Source organism: Falco cherrug, chromosome 4, assembly GCF_023634085.1.
Source record: "Falco cherrug isolate bFalChe1 chromosome 4, bFalChe1.pri, whole genome shotgun sequence".
NCBI classification, from domain to species: domain Eukaryota; kingdom Metazoa; phylum Chordata; class Aves; order Falconiformes; family Falconidae; genus Falco; species Falco cherrug.
Window position 1 is genome coordinate 26,425,135 of NC_073700.1, and position 18,988 is coordinate 26,444,122.

Genomic DNA, 18,988 nt, shown 5'->3' on the forward strand with positions numbered 1-18,988 from the left:
GCCAACAAAGATATCCCAGAAGGGCACCTCTGCTTCAAACTTAAATCCTCTGTTGTTTTACTGTTTCCCCACACTTCACCCCACATCTAATTGCTGTCTCTTGTCTTTCAGGCATACAAATATCCCCCTGATGCAGGGGACCACATTTTTGTTCTAACTTTGTACAGGTCCAGATGTAAACCTGATTATAAAGTTCCTCAGCATCCCATCCTACCTTGAGGAACGAAGGCAGCACTGAAGTTGGGGAATTCTTGAGTGAACTGAGGCGATGAGCACCCCACAGAGCCATCCCAACAAAGAACACAGCTCCTCTCAGCAGCGCTGCATCCGCCATGTAAGCTCTAAGAACAGATGGGAGAGAAGTCTTAGACGATGCCACAATTATTTTAGCATGGAAGAATCAACAGAAATACACACTGTCACAAGAATTACCAGCTGTTATACATCAGAGCTTTGCACAGCAATTTACAAACATTAAAAGCAGTAAATCATTTAGTACAACTTTAAGCAAAGGAAAACTGAATTCAGAAAAGCCTAAAAATGAGCACTTCAGCAGCATAACTAGGAAGGGAACTAATTTCTAAGCACCAGAACCTTCAGCTTGTTCTACTGAGGTCAGTGACTCCCTATCCTTGTCAACTGGACCTCTACTGAACTCCTTGGCTTCTGTGAGATACACCTTCTTTACCTGTCTTCCATGATCCTGCACATGTTGTAGATGGCACTGTGTCCCAAATGAGTTCCCAAAAGGTTGCGCATAAGCTGCAAATTCAAAGAAAACACTTAAATATCCAATTGTTAAAATGCTCATTAGCCTAAATACGCAGTTAGCTGGCTGATCGTGTCCGCTTATGTAAGTAAACGTGTCCAGCCATTTCCATGCCACAACAGAAGCCTGTCACACCATCTGAGAGGAAACTATGGGTAAAGTCCATGGACTTGACAGGACTTACACTAACGACGTGCTGATCCCTTAATACTTGTAACAATTTTAAATTTACTCTTAAAACCAAACTGAAATCATGGCAGATGTGCACAAGCACATCTGGCACTTCATCTGTGAGGCCAAAACAGTGAGCTCATTAAAAAAACAAAACTGCAAGAGAGTTCTGACCTTCCAGCATGGCTCGCAGAGCTCCTTCACGTTGATGGTACGGCACAAAGTGATGATAAATACTGGCAGGTTCTCCGAGGGCAGGCAATTATAGCAAACAACTGCATCTAGGACTTGCAAGGAAATCTTTGGGAAAGAGAAAATGATTATACACTTCTCTCTGAATAAAATGCAAGTCAAATCCTAACCTGGCAGAGCCTGGAAGTCAAAAGGGACACAGATAGGTCTTTTTATTTTTTTCTTTTAATCATTGCAAGATGGAAAAAACCATAAAAAGCACTGCTGAAAAACTGATTCACTTATCGAAATTATCAACGCTCTGTTCATTTTAGAATAAAATTATTATTTGCGTATGAGATCCAATGGCTTACAAATACTTCATAATATTGTATTAGCTCTCTTGTACGGTGGGAATAAACTGAGAGGAGAGTCTGATGATCTCATTTTGTTTGCAGAAGTTACAGTTTCAAAGAATTTTAAAGAATTCTAAAGTACTAAGAGAGACTCAAATCACTGACCTCTATGTCCACAGATGATGAAGTCTGAATGCACAAGAGGCATATCTTGCTGTTAGGAAAGAAAATGTAATTATAATTGTTTACTTAATGTGATTTTAGGCAAATTACAAAAAGCCAAAACAGATAAGGAAATCGGCATATTATTTTACTCATCATTCCCTTTATTTACAATTGACATGGTTGTTAACACTCTTAGAGGCACTGAACAGTACAACCTCTTTTATAAAGTTAAACTAACTTTAAATAATTAAAATTGCACTGAAATGCAACTCAATATGCCTATGCTAATACAATAGCAGAGACCCTTTGTGAGACTAAGCAACACAATCAGGTCCCCCACATGCAATGGCAAAAGCACATGCAGCTAAACTGAAACAGATTTGAACATTGTAAGAACTGAAAATCAAATGTTTGCCAGAAATGTCAGGTATGACCTGGAATGAAACAGATCCAAACTAGATGAAAAAGAATTCACTTATCTGTATATTGAACTGCAACTTTCTCCTGTAATTTACCAAGAATGAGCATGCAGGAGTTAAAAGAAACCAACTTACTGGACCATGTCAGCTACGTAGTCTTCCAGATAGCAGCTATTGAATTTCACCAGGTTCACTAAAACCAGAAGGAACTCAGAAGACAAACCAACATCCATCCACTGTAGTACAAAGTCAGCTGAAGAAGGAAAACGAACCGTCACAACATGCTTTCTACCCAGAACTGTTACTACGTATCACTGCATGCCTGTCCCTTGACTTATTCCCACCAAACTGAACAGGAGCAGACACAACACTCACCTAACTCTTCTTCTAAGTAGGTGATGTATCGCCCATTCCCAGTTAGAGCCTTGAACACTTCAAGCCGTTCATGCAAGTCTTCATTGGAGGGATAGTCCTTAATAACCTTAAAAAAATGTGCTCTGAGGATCCCTAATCTCTCACCCTTTAAAAAAAAAAAAAAGAAAAAGAAAAAAAAGAAAAAAAAAGAAAAAAAAGGGAGGGGATAGTTAACAGTGTCACTAATGAAAAAAGACAGTTAAGGCCTGGATCTTATCAAGGTCTGTAACAGCAATCTTCATGCTTGAAATTATTTTCTTTTCCTATGGGCTATGAAAGTCTCCTGAAAATACCTCCAGCCTCTACTGGCTCTTGACAGTGGCTCAGGTCTTCTCAACCTGTTAAATCAGCACTCAGGACAGGAGGCATTTTGTCCAGCAACACACAGACAGCATCCAATACCCAAAGTAATCCACAGAAATGCAACTTCCAGCACTGCCAGTACAGCACTCAAAAAACCCCAAAGCCAACAAACCAGGATGACTATTCTTTTCAAAAGCATCTACCCCTACTTTTTCAGAATAGCGAAAACCAGAACTTTAGTCTGATACAGTCTTACATTTGTATAGCACACTGTGAAATTCAAAGAATTCACAGTATGCTTAACTTGGCGAGGCCAGAAAAGTATCTCAGACAGAAGCTCTTGCATACTTGACATGCTGAAACATCAAAACCAGCTGCAGACCAGGACTAATGGGTCTGGGCAAAGACCATATAAAATTTGCTGTACTATGCTGAACTTAACCCAAAGTATTTCCTCTTTTTCAAGAACATTGCCCCAAAACAGAAAACTTTTCTATGAGTTTTATAAAAAATTCTGCTGAGGTCAAACCAAGACGTAAATTAAAATGCTTCCTCTGCCCATTTACTAGGCACAACCAAAATAAGAAACACAGAAAATTGTAGAATAGAGGATTTTTCATGTTCGTACTCTGCACAAACCCTATCTAAGTGTAGTGTTTCTTCCACAGCTTGTTTTTACCTGTCCTTGAACGATTGACTTTAGCAGATGAAGAACAGCATGTCTGGCTTCAATGGGGCGCTCTGGCTGGAGCATATCGGCTACCACTTTCCATATTGCTTCCACTGCATGCTGCAAACAAACACAGCAGACAGGCGGCAGTAGGCAAGTTAAGCTTCTTCTAGGATCTTTACCCAGTAGATCAGTCATTAATTATGGCACGTTAACGAACAAGATCTCCAGGGATTTTATGTCCAGAGTTATCTTTTCTGAGGGACACTCTCACTTGCCCAGTCATAAACTCGGACAAACCATACGAGACACCAAATCCCATCCTACGTGACAACCTGCACCCCAGTAACTGAAGTTCTTCCTTCACACACTTACTTCAGTGTGAATATGTGTGCAGAAACCTCCACCCAAATACAAGACGACCTTAAAACCAATTTGAGGTTGCTTATTAACAAGACAGAAGGAGCTAGCAAACACCTCTTCTGCAAGATTAATATCTTTTCCCAAGAACCATCCTGAACAGGCCTGAATATTCGCAGCATTCTCCAACCATTCAGTTCAGGAGGCCCACCAGCTATGTCCTCCCTGCTCCACTGCTGGTAGGCTGGACAAGACTAATTTCCAGGGCCTGTGAGCCATCCATTTACAGGTTTGGACAGCACAAAACAGCTTCTGGGATTATCAGTTTTAAAAGGCAGTCTAAAGGAACTTCTTACAATAGGTTAAGAGCTGTTGCTTAAATTTTCATCTTTCCACTATTCACTGAACACTTTGAAACTTACCTCTTCAATTTTTTTTGTTTTTGCCACTTCACAGATTTGACTGATTGCTCGTATCCTATTACTTAATCCACATTCTATGCTCAGTTCCTGGAAAGAAATGTAGAAATAAGCTAACAGTTTATCTTACTAGAAACACTTATCCATTTCTCAAAGGGGATCGTGAACCACTGAAAAATAAATTACATATTTGTCCAAAATGATCTAACCATTAGTCATCACTGGAGCTTTCCAAGAATTTCTCCAAAAACTTTTTTCCATTAGCAAATGATTTGTCAAAACTAGAACTTCCACAGAACTGAAGCCAAGCAGCTTTCCACCTCCAGGACAGAGTATCTCATTTTCTTCAGAAAAGTTAGTAACTCACTGGCTGTGGCACTTGCCCAGTTCATGGGAGAAGGGTAGAGAAAGGAGACCAGCTCCTTAGCCTTCCAGCAGGTAAGAGCTTGGCTGCTCCAGCACAGATGGGATTCTAGTCTCCTCCTTTTTATGTGTTTTCATCCCTGCATGCCAACTATTCTGCTTACAGACTTGCTGTACCAATTACTGGAATAATTTTTTAAAAAATTGTTTTATATTTCACAAAATCGTAAGGTTTTCATAAAATAAAACCGTTTCCAGCTTGTGCTAACTGCCACCACATAAACTTCATCAAACTCTGACTATAAAAAAAAGCAACATGTTTTGAGGAAACACCCTGTAACCAGACATAAGACAACACCATCCTATCAAATATCTCAAAAGCATTCAAACACCAAACAACTAAAATGCTGTAACTTCAAAGTAGGTGAGTTTTACATCTGTTTCGTTAGAGAAGGAATAGAGAGATACAGTGAAAAAGCATGACTGGAGAGGGAATGGATGTCAAAACAGAAAGGAGAACGAGCAAGCCCTCCTTCCGACCCTGTCAGCTCAGGTCATCCAGGCACTATCCCCACCTTTACTATGGTCAGTTCTCACACCTTGAGTATTTCTGCAGTGATGATAAACTCTGTTTGTTTGCCCTCCGATGACTTTGAACTTCCCCGGGATGTTCCCAGCCCCAGGAGATTCCTGAACTTCTCCTTCAGTCCAGAATCCTTGCTCTGAGGCTTTGCCATTGCTGACAAGCAAGCAGCGCTGAGCCCCTGCAAATACAGAACAAGGTTTTTGTTAAGGGCAGCCCAAGGGGAACCTTTAAGCAGGAAAACACCAGTAACACCTGTCATGACTTGGCTTTTACAAACTGCTCTGGTGTCACAAGCCGTTTCAAACAAGGGAGAAGCCCCACACTGAGGATGAAGCAGCGAGGAGCCTGCGTGCACGGGGAGCCTGTGCTGCTCCTGCCTTCAGCACCGGCATCCTGCAGCAACCCAGGGAACACGGAGTTCAGGGCTACCATTTTCTGGGAGCTCTGAACGGCCAGCACCACCACAGCCCATGCAGAGCAACCACCATTTTAAAACCACTGAGCTGATTTCTGAAGTATAACTGCACACACACACACACTTTTTGGCGGTACTCATTCCCAGTCCAAAAGCAGTGGACAAGCACACAGCGCTGTAAAGCAGATGCTGAAAGTAGACAGACGTGAGGCAGGACTTAAGAACTGCAGCGTTCAAACGTCCAAATGGTGCCAAGGCAAGGAGAAAGTGGGGAGGTGAGAACAAACACACCCATTACAGCAACAGCACACTGACAGCAGCATCCTTCAGAAACTGTCCCCCCCGCCTGCCCAACCCGCTGCCCCTCAGGGACCCCCGGACCCAGCCCAGAGCTGGACACCCGCTCCCTGCACCCCTGCCCAGCACCCTGCCCTCGGCACAAAGCTGGCAGCCCCTCAGCTATGCCCTGTGCCTCCAGGGACACACCACAGCCTTCCCCACACCCCGGGCACCTGCCACAGCGATCACTTGTGCTCCCCAGGGACACGGCACTGACCCTGTCCCAGCATCACCAGCGGACACGCCATGGTCCCCAGCCCAGGGGACACACCGCAACCCCTCATACAGCCCAGGGGACATGCCATGGCCCCCAGCCCAGCATCACCAGGGGACACACCACAGCCCCCAGCCCAGTGGACAGGCCATGGCCCCCAGCCCAACACCACTGGGGACACACCGCAGCCCCTCACACAGCCCAGGACATGGCAGCGTTCCCCCATGCCCCACGGCCACGCCGGGACCACACCACAATTACCCCCCGCCCCCAACACCACCACCACCACCACCTCCACCCCGGGACGCGCCACAACCCCTTACGCACACACAACAGGGGCCACCCCACGGGCCACCCCCCCCGTGTCTCCCTGACAGGGGACACCCGGGGACACCCCGCAGCCGGGGCAGCCCCACACCCCTCCCGGGGCACGGCCAGGCCCCGCCTCCCGCTAGGCCCCGCCAGGGCCCCGGGCCCCAGCCCCCGCCCCAGGCAGCACCCCCGGCCTGGGCAGCGCGACCGCCGCTCGCCCACCGCCTCACTCACCCGCCGCCCCCGGCCCGGGCCCGCCGCCCCCGGCCCGCGCCCCGCTCCGCGCCGGCCCCCCCGCGCCGCGCCCCGCCCCCGGCGGAAGTCCCGCCGCTTCCGGCGTCCGCTCCCGCCGCGGGGCACGCTGGGGCCGGTAGTGCCCGGGGCTGCCGCCATGTCCGCGGCCGTGACCGCTGGCGGTGGGCGGGCGGCGGCCCGGCGGCTTGGCAGAGCCGGGGGGGCGGCCGGAGGTACGGGGAGGGGTGACGGGGGCGATGGAGGCATCCCGGGGCGGGACCCCGGCCCGATCCGGGCACGGGGAGCGGGGCCTGGGGGCCTGCAGGCAGCGGGAGCGAGGGCCCAGGCCAGCCGGGCGGCAGGGGCATGGTGTCCGTGTCACGTCCCCTTCGTGAGCCCGGTGTGGCCTGGCGGCTGTCCTGCTTGTGGCACTGGGCGAGGGCCTAGGGATGCATCTTGGCCTCCAGCAGCCTCCTGGGCGTTTGGCACATGCATCCCTGCAGTGTGACGTGTTCCCGGCTGGCACCTGTTTCCCAGGCCCTTCCCAGCCCTTCCTTGTCCCGCAGCTGGCCCTGGTTAGGGCTGGGTGAATGGGAAGTGCTGCTGCTGGCTTGGGACTACGGGGAAGAGGCATTCAGCCTTCATCAGGATCCCCTGGGTGGTTGCTGGTGCACTGAGCCGATGAGCTCTGGTGGGAGGCGAAGGCATCTTTCCCCTGGCCTCAGGTGTGAAAATCTCTCCTGTCTCTTGCAGTGAGCCAGGGTCACAGTGCAGCCGGCATTCCGAGGCGCAGCAGGAGGAGGAAGAGTATTGCCATTGCCTACGAGTCTGGGCAGGGTCATGGTGCCGAGCAGGGGGCATCTGAGCCCCAGAGACCACGCTGGGAGCCAAGGGACTGGCAACAGCAACTGGAGCGCATCCGGGAAATGAGGAGGAACAGAGATGCTCCGGTAGATGAGATGGGAGTGGAGAAGTGTTATGACAGCAGCGCTCCTCCACAGGTAACAACACCTTGCTGCCCTGCTCTGGCAGGCAGGCCCATGAAAATATAGCCCCACTTCTGCAGCCCTCCAGTCTCCCTCATCCTCATGTTGCCCCTAGACACTTTGGATGTCTTCAGAACAGAAAAATAAACTCAGGGCACATCAGGACTCTAGCCTGGGACTGGTCCCAGGAGAGGTTACTGCAGAAGCATGCGTATGAGAGAAACCGTTCATCCTGCTAGAGCAGGAGAGTCAGCTGCGGCCTCCTGGTACCAGGCTCGTTGGCTTCAGACAGCCCTTGTGAAATGGCTGTGGATGTTTTCTGAGACGTTCACTGCTGGTGTTCAGCCCGTGCTGGGCATTAGAGACCAACCATCGAGCACAGCTGTGAAAGGCCCTTGTCCTCTGCTTAAACTGCTGCCGGAAGAGTTAGCAAACTGAACCAGGAGTAGGGGCTGAGGCAAAAATAGGATGATTTTGGACTTGGGAGTGAAAACCCCAAGAGTGTATTATGTCAGTGCTGTCTTCTGGGGCAGGCTGACAGGGCATGAAGACATGTCCTTTCTTTTAAAAAAATCTCTGTAGGAGTCCAAGGAAAGTATTTAGCAAGATGGCTCTGTAACACAGAGGAAAAATAGTATGGAGAAAAGGCGAGGGGAACTGAGGAAAAAACTTCCCAGGCTGCTTTTGTGCTCTTCATACCAGCACATAAGCGTAGGTTGGCTTCCTCCCCTCTTGCGGTCCACTTTTAAGGGGATACTGGTTGAAAGGAAGGGCCATGCTGGGATGGCACTGTGCTCCCCAAGCCTGGGAACACAATCAAAGGCCCCAGATGACACCTCCCTCTGCAGGAACCATTTGCATCAGTACAAAAAACAAAGCACAGCGAGGCCATGGTGTGGCGTTGGGATGCAGGGCTGCGCTCTCCGTGCATGGTGCTGGTGTGGGAACATGGAGATAACCCGCAGGCAGGCTCGGTGGAGCAGCGGGAGTTGTGTGCTCCACAGTGACCTGCTGGGCTCTGAGGGGAGGGGTCTCAAAGACACAGCTGCACAGTTTCAGCACATGTAACGCGGTCCTTGTTGTTGGCATCATGCCCTAGGCTTGGATCCCTGGGGGAAATTATTAGCTTTGATTCCAGATTCAGACAGTGTCACACGCTCTGCAGCCATGTGGGCTGGCACCAAGTGCAGCTGTGGGGCAAAGGGGACTACGGTGCATGATACAGAAATAACTTTTCTTCCCGAGGGAGGCAGGGTGGTTGCTTCCAAGAAAAAGTGGATGTTGTAACCCTCAGCACACACCAGCACTCCTCACACAATTTCCCTGTGCTCGGTCAGAGATTTTTCCTGGTGCACCTGCAGTTTTGTAAACTTTGTAAGAGAGCTGGAGGAAGGATTGTATCCCACGTTGTCCTGGGTCAGTCCAGGTTAGTTGCATCATCCTCCTCATTCTGGTGGGGACAGAATTGCATCTGGGGAAAAATCAATTGAAAAAGAGAAGGTGGGTGGTCTGAACTAAACCCTGCATGACAGCATCAGAGGAACTCTGGGGGTTTGTGCTTCATCTCCCAGTCTCTCTCATCCCAGTTCTTTAGATTTGGTTTTGTAAGGAGCTCACTGAAGTCAGATACCCAGTTCCTGCTGAAGCCTAGTGGGAAAGCAACAAGACTTTCAAAAGCTGCTTAGAGCAGAAGTCTCATAAAAAATCACTGGGTGTTTGTACTTCTGCGTTGTGTGGGGTCTCCTGAGAATCCCATCATCAGGAAAAGCGTTGTCTGGCCATTTGTGGCTAAGCGCTGGCATCTTTGGGTGTGAGATCCCAGCAGACAGTAGCTGATCTCTGACCTTTTACGCACGCTGACTGCTTAGATTGAAGGTGTTTCTTTTCTCCCTTTGTTGTGTGGTAGAATTAAAAGATTATGGATCATTTATGTTGCAGCCTTCCAGTCTCTTGTAGATAGATGTGGCTCACCCAGGGTAGCTCCATATCATGTACTGGACAGAAGATGGTGTGGGATGGGAGAGCTGAGCCATGCAGGTAGCCCGATCCTCCTGAGGAGATAAAGAGCGGTGTCTCACTCACTGTCTCCTTTTCCTCAGGTTATGCGCTACCAAGTTTTGCTGTCACTGATGCTCTCCAGCCAGACCAAGGACCAGGTGACATCAGCTGCCATGCTGCGCCTGAGGCAGCATGGCCTCACAGTCGACAGTATTTTGCAGATGGATGATGCAACGCTTGGGCAGATCATTTACCCTGTAGGATTCTGGAGGGTGAGTGCAGGATCACAGCAGCACTGACGTGCACATAGAGGAACCCTCTCCAGCATCCTCTGCTCCCATGCAGCTGCCTGGGACAGCTCGGAGGCCCAGAGGAGAAGCACAAAGCGGGTGCAGGCTTGTCCTTTGCAGGCTGTGCTCACAGCGAGTGGCTGAGCTGACAGCAGGTGATGAAGGCAGAAGGTGGGTGTGAACCACCCCTGAGACACACCCCCAGCTGGTATTCAGCCTGTGTGCCGTGCCCCTTGGTGATCTTGCTCCTGAATTCAAGCTGAAGGCTGTATTTTACCCCAGTTTTAGCAATTTGTATTCACAGCAAGATTGTTGGCTGTGGTGCGTGGAGTGTGCAGGGGAGGTTAGCACTAATCAGGTCTCAGCATTCAGCTTTCAAGGAGAAATCAAAGAGCTTTGTCCCCCCTCCACAAACTCGTGTGTGGCCTCACATGTAATATATGCTCAGGAATATTTTCTTTTCTGAGCTCTTTGTCTCTTTTCCCTGTATTGGAGGGCAACTTGGATTTTCTGCCTTTCCTCTTGGTTTTCCAGAACAAGGTGAAGTACATAAAGCAGACGACAGCCATCCTGAAGCAGAAATACGGGGGTGACATACCGAGAACTGTGGAGGAGCTGGTGCAGCTGCCAGGAGTTGGGCCCAAAATGGCCCACTTGGCCATGAACATTGCCTGGGACAGTGTGTCTGGGATAGGTAGGTTGGACCCATTCTTTTCCTAAATACTGCCTGATCCATTCCCCAGGCAGAGGGGAAGCATCGCAGCTGGGTAAGCTGCCTGCCCCGGGAGTCTGGTAACCTTGCTTCAGTTTAGTCATCTGCAGAGCATTTGGGTGGGTGAAGGATGTGACTCTCACCCACTCACAGCGGATGAGTGGCTATAGAATTCAAGCATGGATCCAGCTACGGTTTTTCCCCAAGTTTGATAGCAGAAATCCCCAAGGGCAGTGACTCCCTCCCCTCTGATGCTGTTAAGCAGTGCAAGTGTTGCAGTGCCTGATTGGGTGGGCATAAAAAGGATGTGCTAGCGGAATAATGCTTTGAAATCTCTTTGGTGTCAAGTGAAAGAGAGGCGGGGGTAATTTTGTGATCTGGAGATAGTTGTAGGATAGTCTGAGGTTATTTTTTCCTAGGGTTGCTTCTGTTGAAACAAATCTCATTTGGGAATTTTGTTTGGCAAGGCGTAAGAGGGCGGAAGCAGGGCTTAGTCAAAATTGCCGTTTGAATTTGTTAATTCATGATGGGTCATAGAAAGAAATGGTCTCTGGTGATCTGTGTCTACAGAATTTCTGATCTGTTTCACTCCTGTGGCAGGCTAATAGGTGACCACAGGTACATTTGTTTATTTGTCACGTTTATTGAACAGAGAGCGTGTAGCTGTAACTTGTGGAGCTGTGTGCTTTACCACTGATGGGCTGGGAGGAAGTCTGCGGTGGAGATGGGCCCAGGCCAGACCCAGGGCAGGTTCATTCCTGCACAGTGCCCGGTTGGGGAGCGTGGCTGGCAGCAGAGCTGCCTGCAGTAGCCGGCAGATGGGGCTGGACGATCAGCTGCCCGGCCTGGGGGCCCCTGGGGACAGATTAATATTCCATGTGTATTTTCTGCTTAATGGAGGAGCCCTGGGAAAGCTAGGAATGGTGTCACCTGATGAATGACTGCTGCCGCAGCGAGGTTAGTGCGGGCAGCAGCTGACTCCCGCAGCCCCACTGGTGACAGTCAGCTGCACGAAATGTGGCTCTTGCACTACATTCGACAGCGCTTGGGGTCTGTTGTTCTCTCCCTGCTGTGGGGGAGGGAAGTCCAGAGGGAGCCAAACTAGCCAACTGTTTTCCAAATAATTGTGTGCTCGGTTTTGATTTAGGAGGCAAGACTTAGTCTTCCTGTTTACAGCAATTTCCTGGGTTTTGCCCAATTAGCCATAGAGACAGGTTTATCGCCGCTGATCTAACAATAATATACTTTGCATTCAGAGCTTTTTAGCTCAAAGCACTTTATAAACATTCGTTTAAGCCTCACAAACCCTCTTATGTTGGTAGGTATTATGAAATGTGTTTTCCAGCTGGGTAAACTAAGGGGCAGCGATTGCAACTTGCGTAACGTCAGCTGAAACACAGGGAGGAAGAGAACCCTGGACAGGCTGCTCTGTGCCTGCTAGATCAGAGCGTGCAAACCTTTGAAGGAAGGCTGGGTCAGATTGTGTGAGTGTGGCTGCGTGGCATGAGCTATCCATCCCATCTGGCTTTTGGCTCTGGGCCTAGGAAGAAAGCAGCACGTTTGTTCTGCGAGTAAGCCTCCCCTCCTGTTTCACCTGCCTGTTCCTGCCGGCCCCTGGAGGAAGCCCGTGCAGGGCGCTGTACCTGGTGTGCTGTGACAGGCAGCTTTTGGCTGTGCTCTCTCCATTCAGGTGTGTCTGCCCCCACCTAAACTCTGGGCTCTCCCTTCCTAGCTGTGGACACCCATGTGCACAGGATCACAAACAGGCTGAAGTGGGTGAAGAAGGAGACCAAATACCCCGAGGAAACTCGGGTAGCGCTGGAGGACTGGCTGCCCAGGTGAGGTCTGAGACCCCAGCCTCCTTCCTCCACACCAAGCCCCTCGAGCTAGCTGCAGGAGCTGTGTCTGCATGCAGTCCTGCTTATAGCATTTTCGGTGACTGCGCTTTGGGTCCCTCCTCTTTACAGGGACTAGCCTGCAGGTGTTTCTTCTCTCCCAGGGAGATGCAGCAGCAACATCTCAGCTGCTTGGTTGTTTCCTGGCTACCGGATATATTGATCACCACTAGTGTAGCCGGGTACCTGGAGGCCTTGATGCCCAATTCTTGCCTTGACAAGTTTACCATGACCCAAGCCAGGTGCTTTTCTGCACAGGACCTTGCTGAGCCTAATGGCCACAGCAATATCAGACTGTGGTTGGATTCTGGCCTTCATTGATGCTTAATCTTCAATATCAAATGCCAGCTGACAGGCACTCTGTTGCAGTTCCGCATCTGGCATATGCCTTAGCAGAAGAGAACGACCACAGACTCTTTGTCTATCTGTTCCCTGCTCCCCACCCCAGTTCAGAGGGATGAGGAAAGGTTAGGAGGGCTGTTCTTAGTAGCTGGGATCCGCCTCCAGATGCCTTGGGAAGCCAAGAGGAACAGGCAGTAGGCGAAAGGGATCCATTTAAAAGCACGGGCTGTTCTTTAACTCCTCTGAGCAGCTGTATCGGAAAGCTCATGTTTTTTCCTCTCACTACAGGGATCTCTGGAGGGAGATAAACTGGCTCTTGGTGGGCTTTGGCCAGCAGACCTGCCTGCCTGTGAATCCCCGCTGCAATGAGTGCCTCAATCAAGACATTTGCCCGGCTGCTAAGAGACGCTGAGCGATCATCCAGTCTTTGCAGAGCAACAAAGCTGCTTCAGCTCAGCAGAACCCCAAAGCTGAGCCCTAGTTAAAGCTGTGCTTTGCACAGGGCTGGCTGTGTGACTGCAGAGAAACAGGAGACTGCTGCAGCCAGCTCAGCATCTCTTGGGAGGGAGCAGCCGCTGGCAACGGCTGAGCTCTTGAGAGGAAAAAGGGTCTTTCAAAGTACAGCAGTCCTGCTGTGTCAGTGCTAAAGGCTCCAGCCCCCGTGTGAATGCCTGGGCATGCCCCAGCGGAGCAGCAGGCTGTGCCACATCAGGAGTAGCTGGAGAGAAATGCTTTATCGTAGGGGACTTGCTGTTGCTTGTAAATGCGCATTTAATAAAGGTGGTGGGGTTTATTTTCCACCCGTGAGGTTTGCTGGCATCTGTACAACGCAGGGCAGGGGGAGGAGAGCATGGGTGACCTCACCAAAGCGTAAGAGCGTAAGACCACAGCAACCAGCCCTGCCAGCCGAAAGCAGGCAACAGCAACCTGCCAAGCTGCCTGCCTGGCCTGGGCAGCAAGGGGCACCACAGTGAGTAAGGTGTAACTGAAGACTTCACAAAGCAGGATCAGAGGAGGCCATCGCCTCGATAAGTGACCTTTGGGGTCCTGGTAGAAGAGCAGAGGGTGATGCAGAGCAGGGCAGGCAGGAGAAGAGCCAGTGTCGCACTCAGTTCTGTGTGTGCCAGCAAGGGTTACAGTGGCCACAGGAGCCAGGCTCATGTGTGCCTCAGAAGCTGACAGAAGGGACACCACCACTGTCCGTGTTTTGTTCTTCAAAGAAAGGGCAGTGCTGACTTCATTGTAGAGCTTCAAAGGAATTACTTCAGCTACTCTTTAAACAGGCAAGGGAGGAAACAAAGTTTATAATGTGCTGAAGAAGGCTGTAATTCCCCTCTGAAGTTCCCTACCAAACAGATGAAGAACGAGCAAATAAGTACTCAGTACATGGGAAAACGAAGTTTATTACTGACATTACAGTGTACATTATGTTTTTGCAATGCAGTTGACAGCCTTATACTTCATTGATTTTTTTTCCAAGTTAAATGTACAGGAACTGAGTAATTACTACTGAGCTACAAGATGTCAGAAATACAGTAAGTGCTTTAACCAGGAGCAGTTTCCATGGACTAAGCAGAGATTAAGATTTTAAAATCTTATCAGTACAGACTTGCACACCTGATTTCTTTTTATCTGCATTCAAAACTACATGCTCTTTTTTTTCCCCCCTCAACTACAGCGGCCCAGTCTTGTATGAGAAATGTGGTATTTACAAACAGGTCTTTGCTCTCTGACATGCATCAGAGAATGCAACATTTAGGTCAGTGTTACGGGGAACGCTCTGCCCTGCGCAGACTGGGGCACTGCCTGGGGTTTGGCTATGCAGGCACGGGAAGCAATGTGCATACCATGAAAAAGAAGGGCTCCTTCAAAAGCTTACTGATTTATAGAAGCAAGTATTTTAGGGGCCAAAAAGAGAGCAGGTAATTGTCTTTGAAGTGGGGTAGGGAAGAGGTGTCTTGTTAATGGCAGTCCTGGAGGGGAAGCAAACCTCTCCACATCCTGAGCTACTGTCCTGCTGCCAGTCTTGTCACCGATAGCCAAACACCTGCACCAGTTCCTCTCCAAAGTCATTATTTTCAACCTGTTCAGCCCATCAACATTCCTAAAAAGATATCTTTCACAAAAGAGAACTCATCTCCTTCACCCCTGAGGCTCTCCATGCTCTCCTCCCAGCCAGCTAATGGCCACGGGCATCAGCTGCTCCACACAGTGAAGCCAAATGTTCTGGCTCTGCTGCTGCGGTCGCACCCACCCGCCGCTGTGCCGAGCCTCAAGCTGCTGCCGAGGACGGCAGTGTTATAAGGCACCTTTTAGTTCAATATTTAGGAAATACACACAGAGCCATTACAATATCCATAGCACACTGACTAACCCAAAGGCTTGTAGCACAAACGGTGCTGGACTAACGCAGGGCAAAAACCACAGCCATGTGTTTTAAAATAGTCATCGCTGTCCCAGTGATTGCTGCCATTCACTTTTAGCTGAGGAAAGTGGTTTTGTACTCGACTGTCTTGCTGTGCCCAGTCCCTTCCCACTGCTGCCGTGGCATTTGAGCTGAATACTGGGCAGCTGCCACAGCTGGGCTCGGGGAGCTGCCGGAGCATGGGAGGGAGGGGGCCAGCCCCATCACAGCCGGGACCCTGCCCTGGTAAAACTCCTCTGCCACCTGCGAGAGTGTGATGTAGTTCAGCATAGTCACCTTCCCTCCATTACTTGCCCTTGGCTGTAAATAAGAGCTTAAATGGGCTTAATTTGTAATGCTTTCAGGATACGTGTTTGAGGTCTAACGCCACGAGCAGGGTGTTTCTAAAGGAGGCCACAGAAAGCCCAAGCGACTGCCCATGCCATCACGCCGCTGCCTGCTTCATAGCCAGCCCCGCAGGGACCCTGTGGCTTCAGAGGACGCCCTCCCGATGACGAGAAGGACTCGGTTATTCCCAAGGGCTGGAGGCATCAAACACCAGCCCAGAAATAACAACCCAGGCGAGACGCAGACCCAGCACCCAGGCACAGCCACCGCTCAGCCCCACTGCCCCAGCGCCAAGCCCACAGCTACAGCCGCATCCCCACGTTCTTCCCTGGAAACATGCTGGGTTGTGCTCACTCTCGGGTCTGTCCAAAGAGGTTTTGTAGCATCTCATGGATCTTGTCTTCCTGCAAGGCTGCCGGAGCTGCGCCGGCAGCACTGCCCCTTGCACCACGGGGCAGGACTGGCCCCTTCCCTGTCTTCCCCTGCTGCTCAGCACTGCATCGACAGCTGCAAAGGGTCAGGCCTGTGGCATTTGGGCTGTTGGGTTTGGGGTTTGTTTTTAAATCCTGCCCTCTCCCCTCTGCAGAGAAGTTGGGGATGAAAAAGGGGCTTTTATTGCTGGGGCAGAAGTCACTGGTGGGGAGGGAGGTTCCTAAACTAACGAAAAACATATGGGACTTTGTTAAAAAAAATAAAATAAAAATGACAAAACAAACTTTTCCATCCAATAGCAAAGCCAACAAGAGCGATTTACAGCCACTGTCCATTTTCCCCGTCGTGTGAGTAGTTGATGCTGCAGACAGGGTGATGGGGAGGGGGTGCCAGGTACAGCCCACCCTGCGGGCCCCCACCACTGCGGGGCACGGGGCCATGAGACAGGGGCACAGAGCATCCCATGGGGCTCAGTCTGGGACACCCACAAAACCAAAACAAACACCCCAAATAAAAAAGGAGAAAAAAAAAAGTAATAGAAGCCTAAATGATACAGGTAAGAAACAACAGTTAAAACTCTTCCAGTCCTTTCTCATAGGAACGGGGGATGGCAGGCAGCCAGAGCAAGCAAGAAAAGGAGCTTTGGTCACATTTGTCTTATGAGAATCGCTGGTGAGTAACAATAATAATAACAATAATAATAATAAAAAATAAAAAAAAAGGACTTTAAAATACGCCTTGTAAAAGCAACCAGTGAAGAGCAGAGCACAAAGCATCTCACGTGGACACTGAAGGACAGGGCGTAGGCACCTCAGAAACGTCCAAGCTGAGGCAGGGGCAGGAGAGCGGCGGACGGCAGCCACCAGGCAAGGTTCAGAAATTGCTGAAAATCTCTCGCTTCTTGTTCCAGTCCATCTGCGGAGCTCTCTTCTTCACCCGCTTGGCCCGCACCTTCTCCTTGGCCTCGGCAGCCGTGGGGCTCAGGGTCAGACCGCTCTCCTCAAACGGGTCCTTCTTCTCTGCATCTCCATCCTGCATGGAGAAGGGAGACAAGAGGTCAGCCCACGGCAGCGGCCTCACCGCCGTGGTGTCCCGCAGCATCTCACCCCACGTGGCCCCGTGAGGCAGGAGGCATCTCCTCCAGCGTGCACGGTAAGCGAGAGCGCAGGGTGGCTTTTCGCCGGCAGCATCCATGTGGCCACAGAATTAATTACTACATTGCATTTGGGGGGGGGTGGGTGGGGGGGTGGGGGGGAGGGTTGTGGTGGTTTATTTTTTTCCTCCCACCCGAAGAATGTGTGGCTGCCACAGCTGGAAGTGAAAAAGCAGAAACACAGAAGCTGCTGCCAGCGGGAGAACGAGCTGCTCCGCTTGTCTGCTGCAAAAATGAAAAATAAGCCCCCGGTGTAGACAGAGAGCAGGGATGAGGGAGCAAACGGTGAGCCTCAGGGCTCGCAGGGAAGGGCTGTGCCAAGGCCCCCCGTGCCCACCTGTGGCTAACTGGGGTGGGATGGGGCGCGAGGAGGGCAGCAGTGCCTGCCTGTGTGCCCACCCAGCTGGGTCTGCCCACGGCCGCCCACGGGCACCAGGCAGAGCAGTGTTTGCTTTGGGAACTGTATGGAAAACAGCATCTTTCCATCTGCTTATTACAAAGATACTGTTATACTAAAAGAAAAAATAATCAACTTTCCTTTCTAAAGTCACTGCCAGTGCCGCGATGTGCCCTCAACCAGAACCCCCCCGGTGCTCCTCCACTAACCCCAACCCTCCTGCTCCTGCAGCGGGTGAAGGGGCCACCACGTCCTCGGGTACAATGAACGTCCTAGCCAAAATGCCTTTACCTCGCTGCACCCCTGCTGGGGCCGGAGCCAGCACTGGGTCTCCAAGCCCCTCAAACCCCACCGGTCTGGGAAGCACCATCCCTGCGGGGACGCGGCTCATCAGAGCTGGTTTCAGCAGGCAGCACGCTCCGTAGCGGGCTCAATCTAAAGCTCCTGCTTGACTGATGGCACCTGTGCCGAGGCTTTGCCAGCGCCTGGTCGGGGTGCCAGGCAGGGCAGAGGGGGTTGCCCCAGGAGCCGGGCTTGGGGAGAGGCGGCTGCACCTCAGAGCTGCACGGCCACGCTCCACAAGCACCGCACTCACGTCTGTAGTGGGCAAACATACAGAATCATGACCTTCAATTTAAGGAAACATTTTAAAGCCCGCCTGCGGCACCGCTGCCCTACCATGCATGCGGAACTCCAAAATCATGATTTCGCAGACCCTGCTGATAACCATGGGCGGGTCTTCCACCAGCGCGGCAAGATGATGGCTCCAGCTTTGCTCTGACTTAATGAACACAAACTGAAGGGGGTGGTGGCTTGAATAAGCACACCAGGCTGTGAGCTGGGAGCACGGCCACCTTGCCATCCCCTGGGACTCTGGTTGCTAGTGCAAAGGTGGGACAGTGATCCCTGAAACAGCCCAAAGGTGACTCCATGGGAGGAGCTGCTGTGCTTGGGCACCAGGACACAGCCTGATTTTCCAAAGGCAGAAGCCACTGGATCAGCACATGTATTATTTAATGCTCAGAGAGAAACAGAGATGCCAGACTGCAGGCGTTTGGCCACAGCTCTGGGACGCAGCTGGTGTTCGAGATGTTTTAGAGGCTCTGGGAGCTCAGAGGAGGCTGCGTGAGCACTTGCTGCCGTCAGGCTCCTGCTCCCAGCCGTCTCGGGGCAGGGGGCAGTACCAGCACCAAGAACCGGCAGGGACACCTCACCCCCCCCAGGGTCCCTGCACAGAGACATTCCCCTACTTTTAGCAGAATCTCATGCTAAGGATACATTTTTAAGTGCTTTGGAAAGCTCCTACTTATTATTTCAAGAAAAAGAAAAAAACTCTGCTAAATTAATAACA

At 50.7% G+C, this 18,988-nt stretch overlaps 3 protein-coding genes across 12 annotated transcripts in view; 1 reads left to right on the top strand and 2 right to left on the bottom strand.

The window, feature by feature from the left end:
• TSC2 (TSC complex subunit 2) overlaps positions 1–6,699 on the bottom strand; it is a 35,299-nt gene extending 28,600 nt beyond the window's left edge. For 6 of the 8 annotated variants that reach the window (XM_055709500.1, XM_055709499.1, XM_055709497.1 and 3 more), the window contains exons 1-10: positions 6,681–6,699; positions 5,180–5,344; positions 4,221–4,307; positions 3,448–3,558; positions 2,427–2,571; positions 2,187–2,304; positions 1,633–1,681; positions 1,115–1,240; positions 689–762; positions 215–341 (exon numbers count right to left, since the gene is read on the bottom strand). In XM_055709500.1, coding sequence (XP_055565475.1) covers positions 215–341; positions 689–762; positions 1,115–1,240; positions 1,633–1,681; positions 2,187–2,304; positions 2,427–2,571; positions 3,448–3,558; positions 4,221–4,307; positions 5,180–5,317 — 975 coding nt within the window. In that variant the 5' untranslated portion in view covers positions 5,318–5,344; positions 6,681–6,699. Of the gene's footprint in view, positions 1–214; positions 342–688; positions 763–1,114; positions 1,241–1,632; positions 1,682–2,186; positions 2,305–2,426; positions 2,572–3,447; positions 3,559–4,220; positions 4,308–5,155; positions 5,917–6,680 lie in introns of those variants that run through there. The other 2 variants (XM_055709498.1, XM_055709501.1) reach the window with 2 other exon arrangements.
• A 71-nt stretch (positions 6,700–6,770) lies between these two features.
• On the top strand, positions 6,771–13,703 carry NTHL1 (nth like DNA glycosylase 1). Of its 3 annotated transcripts, XR_008732115.1 has the most exons (7): positions 6,771–6,913; positions 7,434–7,681; positions 9,766–9,936; positions 10,489–10,648; positions 11,989–12,237; positions 12,357–12,504; positions 13,192–13,234. XR_008732115.1 is itself a non-coding variant. In XM_055709504.1 (6 exons), exons 1-6 carry the CDS (start codon positions 6,838–6,840, stop codon positions 13,313–13,315), a joined length of 885 nt encoding a protein of 294 aa, XP_055565479.1. In that variant the 5' UTR covers positions 6,771–6,837; the 3' UTR covers positions 13,316–13,703. The 3 variants fall into 3 exon arrangements, 1 of the variants encoding a protein (XP_055565479.1); XR_008732116.1 differs by lacking the exon at positions 13,192–13,234 and having other exon boundaries at positions 12,399–12,504; XM_055709504.1 differs by lacking the exon at positions 11,989–12,237 and having other exon boundaries at positions 12,399–12,504; positions 13,192–13,703.
• A 583-nt stretch (positions 13,704–14,286) lies between these two features.
• NHERF2 (NHERF family PDZ scaffold protein 2) overlaps positions 14,287–18,988 on the bottom strand; it is a 40,457-nt gene continuing 35,755 nt past the window's right edge. The window contains exon 7 of the mRNA XM_055709503.1: positions 14,287–17,119. Coding sequence (XP_055565478.1) covers positions 16,961–17,119 — 159 coding nt within the window. The 3' untranslated portion in view covers positions 14,287–16,960. The remainder of the gene's footprint in view (positions 17,120–18,988) is intronic.

Bases quoted from the DNA above. Each gene is read 5' to 3' on its own strand.
- NTHL1 (XM_055709504.1), top strand. From the start codon at position 6,838: ATGTCCGCGGCCGTGACCGCTGGCGGTGGGCGGGCGGCGGCCCGGCGG. The intron at 9,937-10,488 runs GTGAGTGCAGGA...TTGGTTTTCCAG, and splicing joins ACCCTGTAGGATTCTGGAGG to AACAAGGTGAAGTACATAAA. The intron at 12,505-13,191 runs GTGAGGTCTGAG...CTCTCACTACAG, and splicing joins CTGGAGGACTGGCTGCCCAG to GGATCTCTGGAGGGAGATAA.